The sequence below is a fragment of the Nicotiana tomentosiformis genome, chromosome 4 (assembly GCF_000390325.3).
Source record: "Nicotiana tomentosiformis chromosome 4, ASM39032v3, whole genome shotgun sequence".
NCBI classification, from domain to species: Eukaryota; Viridiplantae; Streptophyta; class Magnoliopsida; order Solanales; family Solanaceae; genus Nicotiana; species Nicotiana tomentosiformis.
The window spans coordinates 111,173,132-111,182,448 of record NC_090815.1 but is presented as its reverse complement, the minus strand read 5'-3'; the positions used below and the strand labels follow the sequence as shown (position 1 = coordinate 111,182,448).

Here is a 9,317-nt window from a genome sequence, read left to right as displayed (position 1 = left end):
TCAAAAAGTCAACTCCCCGGTCAAACTTCCAAACTTAAATTTCTATTTTATTCATTTCAAGCTTAATTTAACTACGGATTTCCAATTAAAATTCCGAACACGCTCCTAAGTCCAAAATCACCATACGGAACTGTCGGAATTATCTGTAATGACCTGGCCGGTCGTTGTGAGAGTTAGAGCCCCGATCCCCTAACACCTATTTTCCCCATGTTTGTTTCCGCTATTAGGACTTGCCGGAGCGATTGGTTATGGAATTCGGAGAGTTTTGGGACACTTAGTCCCTGGTTGTGAGTTTCAGCCTTAGAGTTTGGAAAATTCTAAATTCTTAGGCTTGAATCCATGCTTAATTCATGATTTTGGTATTTTTCAATATGATTTGAAGGCCCGACTAAGTTCATATGGTATTTTAGAATTGGTTGGTATGTTTGGTTGAGGTCCCGGGGGCCTCGGGTGAGTTTCGAGTGTTTAATGGATCGAAAAGTTGGATTTGTGTTGCTGCTAAAGTCTTCAGGCATCTGGTATTTTTGCACCTACGGTGGAGAGACCGCAGGTGCGGGATCGTACGTGCGGAGAGGAAAGCACAGAAGCGGAAAGGTGGAGGAGTGCAGGGGGTCACAGGTGCGAGGTGAATTCCGCATCTGCGATACCCACAGATGCGTTAGGGTCATCGCATGTGCAAAAGATCCGCAGAAGCGGAAGGGTTTTCCGCAGGTGCGGCCCTTTTATCGTAGGTGCGGAGATAGAAGAGGTAAATGAAATGAGCAGATGCGTCGTTTGGACCGCAGGTGAGAGAAACGGCCACAGGTGCGAGGATCGCTGGGCAGAAAAGGGGATTTCGAGGGTTTGAAATTGCATAACACAAAATTCGATTTAGAGCTTGGTGGGAGATAATTTCTCGAGGGATTTTGAAGGAGAACTATTGGGTAACTAATTCTTCCTCTATTATAATCATAATACATTAATCTATTGTTGTTTTCCTCATCTAATTAAGGAATTTGAGGGTAGAAGTTTGGAAATGGGGGAAAAGGTTCCCCAATTGAAAATCAAAGTTTTGAATGAGAATTTGACGTCGGATTTAAATTATTTTTGTTCGAGTGAAATCATGAGTGAATGGGTGTTCAAAATTTGTAATTTTTACCCGATTCTGAGACGTGGTCCCGGAGAGACGTTTTGATCGTTTTTCCTAATTCACGTTTTAGCTTCGAATTAATTAGTTAAATTAGTTACTTGTAGTTATATTTACATTATGCAATTAATTTGAATAGATTTGGGCCATTTGGAGTCAGATACTCATGGCAAGAATGTGATATCGAGTTGATTTGAGTGGTTCGAGGTAAGCGGCTTGCCTAACCTTGTGTTGGGGACTTTCCCCTTAGGATGTTGGATATTAATTGATGTGTGAGAGCTGTGTACGTGAGGTGACGAGTACGTACACGGGCTATTATTGCAAAAATCCCGTTTTTCCTTTCTAAATCATAAACTATTTTTCCTTATTAAATTGCACTAATACGTTTAATTGTTTAGCTTAGATTAGAGAAGCATGCTTACGTGTTTTAACTGCCTATTTGACATTCTGTGCGCCATGCTTAGTTAAGTCCCTACTTTCCTTATCCGTGTTTAGTGTAAACTATATAACTCGATGTCATACCTATCATTTCATCTTGCGTTGCATATTTAAATTGGGACTACAGATGTATTCTAGGAGATCCCCCTGTCTTGCACATTTATTTGGGACTACGGACGTATTCCGGGAGATCCCCCAATACTGCATATTTACTTTGGGACTACGGACATATTTCGGGAGATTCTCTGTACTGCATATTCATTCAGAACTATGAGACGGTATCTCGGGAGATTCCACATTGTGTTTACCTTGTTCTGAGTCGAGGGCTCCCTTAACTGTTAAAGTTTCGAGAATTTTTTTAACTGTGTTACCGTAAACTTTACTTATATCTTTTACTATTTAATTTATTATATTTACTCCAGTAGGGCCTTGACGTGACCTCGTCACTACTCGACCGAGGTTAGGCTTGGCACTTACTAGGTACCATTGTGGTGTACTCATGCCCTTTCCTGCACATGTTTTCGTGTGCTGATCCAGGTGCGAGCTTTTAGCTTCGGGGTTAGTGCGTGCTGCTGCTTCTAGGAGACTTCAAGGTACTTCTGCTTGCGTCCGCAGATCCTTGGAGTCCCTTTCTACTCCCTCTCCTAGAGACTTTCTTTATTATATTCAGACTTTTGTATAGAGCTACATAGATTATATTAACTTGTGACTTAGTGATATTCCGGGTCTTGGGAAATTATTTTGTATATGACGAGTGGTACTACTTTTGGTTATTCACAATATGTTGTTTTTCTTTAAAATATTGTGTTTTCTTTACATTTTTCTTAATATTAGGCTTACCTACTCTTAAAGACTAGGTGCCGTCACGACACCTTACGGAGGGTTAATTTGGGTCACGACAAGTTGGTATCAGAGCACTAGGTTCATAGGAGTCGTGAGTCACAAGCCGATTTATTAGAGTCTCACGGATCGGTGCGGAGGCGTCCGTACTTATCTTCGGGAGGCTATGTAACTATTAAGAACAATCATATTTCTTTTATTTCCTTGTCGTGCGAGTTATTGACATCAAAAATTCTAAAATTCTATTCTATTCTTTCTCACAGATGGTGAGGACCCGTACTGGGAGGACCGATGATCAGGCACTCGAGCCCCGTACCAGAGCCGCCAGAGGCCGGGGTCGGGGTAGAAGACGACCACGCGGTGTAGCCCAAGCACCTACGAGAGCTGTGTTAGAGGAGCCCCCAGCAGCTCCAGCTGGAGGGCCAGCACCGGAGATCCCTATTGCTCCTCCAGCCCTCCAGGAGACTTTAGCTCAGTTCATGAGCATGTTCAGCACTCTGGCTCAGGCTGGACTATTTCTGATAGCTCCCGCTACATCTCAGGCCGGGGGAAGGGCACAGACTCCCGCAGCCCACACTCCTGAGCAGAGGGTCCAGGTTGATCAGGACCCAGAGTATATTATTATGCCCCCAGTGGCTCCGGTTCATCATGAGACCAGGGTAGCTGCTTCTGAGGCAGAGCATCTCAGACTTGAAAGGTATAAGAAGTACCACCCACCTACCTTTATAGGACTAGCTTCAGATGATGCTCTGGGTTTTCTTGAGGAGTGTCATCGTATTCTCCACACTATGGGCATTCTGGAGACGAGTGGGGTTTCTTTCATCGCTTTCCAGCTGAGAGGAGCGGCATATCAGTGGTGGCATGCCTATGAGCTGAGTAGTCCGTACGAGGCAGCCTCACTCACATGGACTCAGTTTTTAGAGATGTTCTTGCGTGAGTATGTTCCTCAGAGCCTCAAGAATGCTTGGCGTGCAGAGTTTGAGCAGCTGCGTCAGGGTGCTATGACTGTGTTGGAGTATTTAGTCTGTTTCAGTGAGTTAGCTCGCCATGCACTGGCTCTAGTTGCTACAGTCAGAGAGAGGGTTTGTCGCTTCATTGAGGGACTCCACCCCAGTATTCGGACCAGTATGGCCAGGGAGTTGGATATGGACATCACTTATCAGCAGGCAGTGGGCATTACTAGGAGAGTGGAGTGCATGTTCACCCGGGATAGGGAGAAAAGAGAGGCCAAGAGGTCTCGAGAAACTGATCATTATTCAGGAGCTCGTGCACCAGCAACACGCTATGGTAGGGTTTTTATGAGTCGCCTTGTTCATTCAGCTCTTCCAGCAGCCAATGGTGTTCCAGTTCCTCCTAGACCTCAGGAGCCCTATTATGCACCGCCAGTATCCAGTATGTTTCTTACTCGAGATGCTATTACCAACCAGTCCAGCAGGCCAGGTCCGAGTCAGTCTCAGCAGCCGCATCCTCCGAGGAGTTGTTTTGAGTGTGGTGACATTCGTCACATCGTTAGAGATTGCCCCAGATCTAGGAGGGGTGCACCTTCACAGACTTATCAGCCTCCACATGCTCCATCGGGTCCTCCGGCCATTCTTCCTGCCCCAGCTGCCACTCCACCTTCTCAGGCAGCTCGAGGCGGAGGTCGGGGAGGTAGAGGTCGCCCTAGAGGGGGAGGCCAGGCCAGGCACTATGCCCCTTTAGCCCGTTTAGAGGCCGTCACTTCAGATTTAATCATCATAGATATCGTCCCTGTCTATCATAGGGATGCATCTGTATTATTTGACCCAGGCTCTACGTATTCATATGTGTCTTCTTATTTTGCTCCACATTTGGGGATATCTCAGGATTCTTTAAGTTCCCCTATTTATGTATATACTCCTATGGGAGATTCTCTTATTGTGGACCTCGTATATCAGTCGTGTTAGATTACTCTTAGTGGTTTTGAGACTAGAGCCGATTTGTTATTACTCGGTATGGTAGATTTTGATGTTATCTTGGGCATGGATTGGTTGTCGCCCCATTATGCTATTCTTGATTGTCACGCTAAGGCCGTGACGCTGGCTATGCTAGGCTTGCCGAGATTAGAGTGGAGAGGTACCTTAGAGTATACTCCCCGTAGGGTCATTTCATTTCTTAAGACTCAGCGAATGGTTGAGAAGGGGTGTGATGAGTATTTGTCCTCTGTGAGAGATGTAAATATTGATACCCCTACCGTTGAGTCAGTTCCAGTAGTGAGGGATTTCCCTGATGTGTTTCTAGCTGATCTTCCGGGTATGCTGCCCGATAGAGATATTGATTTTGGCATTGATTTGTTGCCAGGCACTCAGTCCATTTCTATTCCTACCTACCGTATGGCTCCTCCTGAGTTGAAGGAGTTGAAGGAGCAGTTATAAGAGTTGCTGGATAAAGGTTTCATCAGGCCCAGTGTATCACCTTGGGGTGCTCCGGTCTTATTTGTGAAGAAGAAGGATAGTTTTATGTGTATGTGTATTGATTACCGGCAGTTGAACAAGGTTACAATGAAGAACCTGTATCCTTTGCCTCGCATCGATGATTTATTTGATCAGTTACAGGGTGCCAGGGTGTTTTCCAAGATTGACTTGCATTCTGGCTATCATCAGTTGAAGGTTCGGGAGCTGGATATCCCGAAGACTGCTTTTAGGACCAGATATGGTCACTGTGAGTTTCTTGTCATGTCATTTGGGCTGACCAACGCCCCAGAAGCCTTTATGCATTTGATGTACAGTGTGTTCCGGCCTTATCTTGATTCCTTCATCATTGTGATTATTGATGATATCCTGGTATATTCCCGATCTCGGGAAGATCATGAGCAGCACCTAAGGACCGTGCTTCAGACTTTGAGGGAGAAGAGGTTACATGCAAAATTTTCTAAGTGTGAATTCTGGCTTGATTCAGTGGCATTCCTGGGCCACATAGTGTCTTGTGATGGGATCAAGGTAGATCCGAAGAAGGTGGAGGCAGTGCAGAGTTGGCCTAGACCGTCATCAGCTATGGAGATCCATAGTTTCCTTGGTTTGGCAGGGTACTACTGTCGCTTTGTAGAGGGATTTTCATCTATTGCGGCACCTATGACTAGATTGACCCAGAAGGGTGCTCCGTTCAGGTAGACCGAGGAGTGTGAGGAGAGCTTTCAGAAGCTCAAGACAGCTTTGACTACAGCCCCAGTATTAGTATTACCTACAGGTTCAGGGTCCTACATTGTCTATTGTGATGCCTCGAGGATTGGCCTTGGAGCGGTATTGATGCAGGACGGTAGAGTAATTGCCTACGCGTCTAGACAGTTGAAGGTGCGTGAGAATAATTATCTGGTCCATGATCTCGATTTAGCAACTATTGTTCACGCACAGAAGATTTGGCGTCATTATTTGTATGGTGTTCCTTGTGAGATTTACACTGATCACTAGAGTTTGCAGCACTTGTTCAGGCAGAAGGACCTTAATTTGTGTCAGCGAAGGTGGTTGGAGCTACCTAAAGACTATGATATCACTATATTGTACCACCCAAGGGAAGGCCAATGTAGTGGCCGATGCCTTGAGTTATCGGGCAGAGAGTTTGGGGAGTTTGTCATATCTTCCGGCAGCTGAGAGGCCCTTAGCCTTGGATGTTCAGGCCATAGCTATCCAGTTCATAAGATTGTATATTTCAGAGCCTAGCCGGGTATTAGCTTGTATGGTTGCTCGGTCTTCTCTTTATGACCGTATCAGGGAGCGTCAGTATGATGATCCTCATCTTCTAGCTCTTCAGGATAGGGTCAGGCGAGATGATGCCAGGGATGTGACTATAGGTGATGATGGCGTGATGAGGATGTAGGGCCGGATCTGTGTGCCCAATGTTGATGGGCTTCGGGAGTTGATTCTCAAAGAGACCCACAGTTCGCGGTACTCCATTCATCCCGGTGTCACGAAGATGTACCGGGATTTGAGACAACACTACTGGTGGAGGAGGATGAAGAAGGATATAGTTGGGTTTGTGGCCAAGTGTCTCAACTGTCAGCAGGTCAAATATGAGCACCAGAGGCTAGGTGGATTACTTCAGAGGTTAGAGATCCCAGAGTGGAAGTGGAAGCGGATCACCATGGACTTTGTAGTTGGACTTCCACGGAGTTTGAGAAAGTTCGATACTATTTGGGTGATCGTGGATCGGCTGACCAAGTCAGCTCATTTTATTCCAGTGTTGACCACTTATTCTTCTGAGAGGTTGGCTGAGATTTATATCAGAGAGATTGTCCGCCTTCATGGTATTCCAGTATCCATCATTTCAGACAGAGGTACACAGTTCACATCACGGTTTTGGAGAGTCGTACAGCAGGAGTTGGGTAGTAGGGTGGAGCTGAGCACAACCTTTCACCCTCAGATGGATGGGAAGTCCGAACGCACGATTCAGATTCTTGAGGATATGATCCGTGCCTGTGTGATGGAGTTCAGAGTGTCATGGGACCAATACTTGCCACTTGCAGAGTTTGCTTACAATAACAATTACCAGTCCAGCATTCAGATGGCACCATATGAGGCTTTGTATGGTAGGCGATGCCGATCCCTAGTGGGATGGTTTGAGCCGGGCGAGGCCCGATTGTTGGGTACAAATTTGGTCCAGAATGCCCTGGATAAGATGAAAGTGATTCAGGAGAGACTTCGCACAACCCAGTCCAGGCAAAAGAGTTATGCAGATCGTAAGGTTCGTGATTTGGCATTTATGGTTAGTGAGCGGGTCTTGCTTCAGGTATCGCTTATGAAGGGCGTCATGAGGTTCGGGAAGAACGGCAAGCTGAGCCCGAGGTTCATTGTTCCTTTTGAGATATTGTGGCAAGTTGGGGAGGTTGCTTATGAGCTTGCCTTGCCTCCCAGCCTAGTAGGAGTTCACCCGGTATTCCATGTGTCTATGCTCCGGAAGTATCACGGTGATCCGACTCATGTATTGGATTTTAGCTCAGTCCAGTTGGACAAGGATCTATCTTATGTTGAGGAGTTAGTAGCCATTTTTGACAAGCAGGTCAGAAAGCTCAGGTCAAAGAATATTGCTTCAGTAAAGATCCAGTGGAGGGATAAGCCGGTCGAGGAGGCGACTTGGGAGACCGATCAGGATATGCGTAGCCAGTACCCTCATATTTTCACAGTTTCAGGTATGTATTTATACTCGTTCGAGGACGAACAATTGTTTTAAGAGGGGGAGGATGTAACGACCCGGCCGGTCATTTTGAGAGTTAGAGCCCCGATCCCCTAATAACTGTTTTCCCCACGTTTGTTTCCGCTATTGGGACTTGCCGGAGTGATTGGTTATAGAATTCGGAGTGTTTTGGGACACTTAGCCCCTGGTTGTGAGTTTCAACCTTAGAGTTTGGACCGTAGTCGGAACTGTGCGAAAACAGATCTAGAATAGAATTATGTCGACTCTGTTAGCTCTGTTGAGTGATTTTGGGGTTAGGAGCGCGTCCGGAATGTGTTTTGGAGGTCTGTAGTAGATTTAGGTTTGAATTGGCAAAAGTTAGTTTTTCGGCGATTTTGGCCGATAGTAGAAATTTTGATATCGAGCTCGGAATATAATTATGAAAGTGGTTGTAGGTTCATAGTGTCATTTGTGACCTTTGTGTAAAATTTGAGGTCATTCGGACTAGATTTGATGTGGTTCGGCGTCGTTTGTAGAATTTGAAAAATTCTAAATTCTTAGGCTTGAATCCGTGTTTAATTCCTGATTTTGGTGTTGTATGATGTGGTTTGAAGGCCCGACTAAGTTCGTATGGTATTTTAGGATTGGTTGGTATGTTTGGGTGAGGTCCCGGGGACCTCGGGTGAGTTTCGAGTGCTTAACTGATTGAAAAGTTGGATTTGTGTTGCTGCTGAAGTCTTCAGGCATCTGGTATTTTCGCACCTACGTTGGAGAGACCGCATGCGCGGGATCGCACGTGCGGAGAGGCAAGCACAGAACCGGAAAGGTGGAGGAGTGCCAGGGGTCGTAGGTGCGAGGTGAATTCCGCATTTGCGATGCCCGCAGATGCATTAGCGTCATCTCATGTGCGCAAGATCCACATAAGTGGAAGGGTTTTCTGCAGGTGCAGCTTTTTCATCACAGGTGCGGAGGCAGAGGAGGTAAATGAAATGCGCAGATGCGCCGTTTGGACCGCAAGTGCGAGAAACGGCCGCAGGTGCGAGGATCGCTGGGCAGAAAAGGGGATTTCGAGGGTTTGAAATTTCATAACACAAAATTTGATTTAGAGCTCGGTGGGAGACGATTTCTCGAGGGATTTTAAAGGAGAACTATTGGGTAACTAATTCTAACTGTATTTTGATCATAATACATTAATCTATTTTTGTTTTCCTCGTCTAATAAAGGAATTTGAGGATAGAAGTTTGGAAATGGGGGAAAAGGTTCACCAATTGAAAATCTGAGATTTTGAATGGGAATTTGATGTCAGATTTAGATGATTTTTGTTCGAGTGAACTCGTCAGTGAATAAGTGTTCAAAATTTGTAATTTTTACCCGATTCTGAAAGGTGGGCCCGGGGAGACGTTTTGGTCGTTTTTCCTAATTTCACGTTTTAGCTTAGAATCAATTAGTTGAATTAGTTACTTGTAGTTATATTTACATTATGCAATTAATTTGAATAGATTCAGGCCATTTGGAGTCAGATACTCATGGCAAGAATGTGATATCGAGTTGATTTGAGCGGTTCGATGCCATACCTGTCATTTCATCTTGCGTTGCATATTTAAATTGGGACTACGGACGTATTCCGGGAGATCCCCCAATACTGAATATTTAATTTTGGGATTACGGACGTATTCTGGGAGATTTTCCTGTATTGCATATTCATTCAGAACTACGGGATGGTATCCTGGGAGATTCCACATTGTGTTTACCTTCTTCTAAGCCGAGGGCTCCCTTAACTGTTAAATTT

The 9,317-nt window shown here is 45.3% G+C and overlaps 1 protein-coding gene across 1 annotated transcript; it reads left to right on the top strand.

The window, feature by feature from the left end:
• The first annotated feature begins 3,531 nt into the window (after positions 1 to 3,531).
• LOC138910345 (uncharacterized) lies at positions 3,532 to 4,329 on the top strand. The gene is made up of 2 exons (XM_070201576.1): positions 3,532 to 4,176; positions 4,249 to 4,329. The coding sequence occupies exons 1-2, from the start codon at positions 3,532 to 3,534 to the stop codon at positions 4,327 to 4,329; spliced, it is 726 nt and encodes a 241-aa protein (XP_070057677.1).
• Positions 4,330 to 9,317: the final 4,988 nt, after the last annotated feature.

Excerpts from the sequence above, each read along its gene's own strand:
- LOC138910345 (XM_070201576.1), top strand. The coding sequence starts at position 3,532 with ATGGCCAGGGAGTTGGATATGGACATCACTTATCAGCAGGCAGTGGGC. Across the intron at positions 4,177-4,248 it reads TCTATCATAGGGATGCATCT|GATTCTTTAAGTTCCCCTAT; the intron begins GTATTATTTGAC and ends GGGATATCTCAG.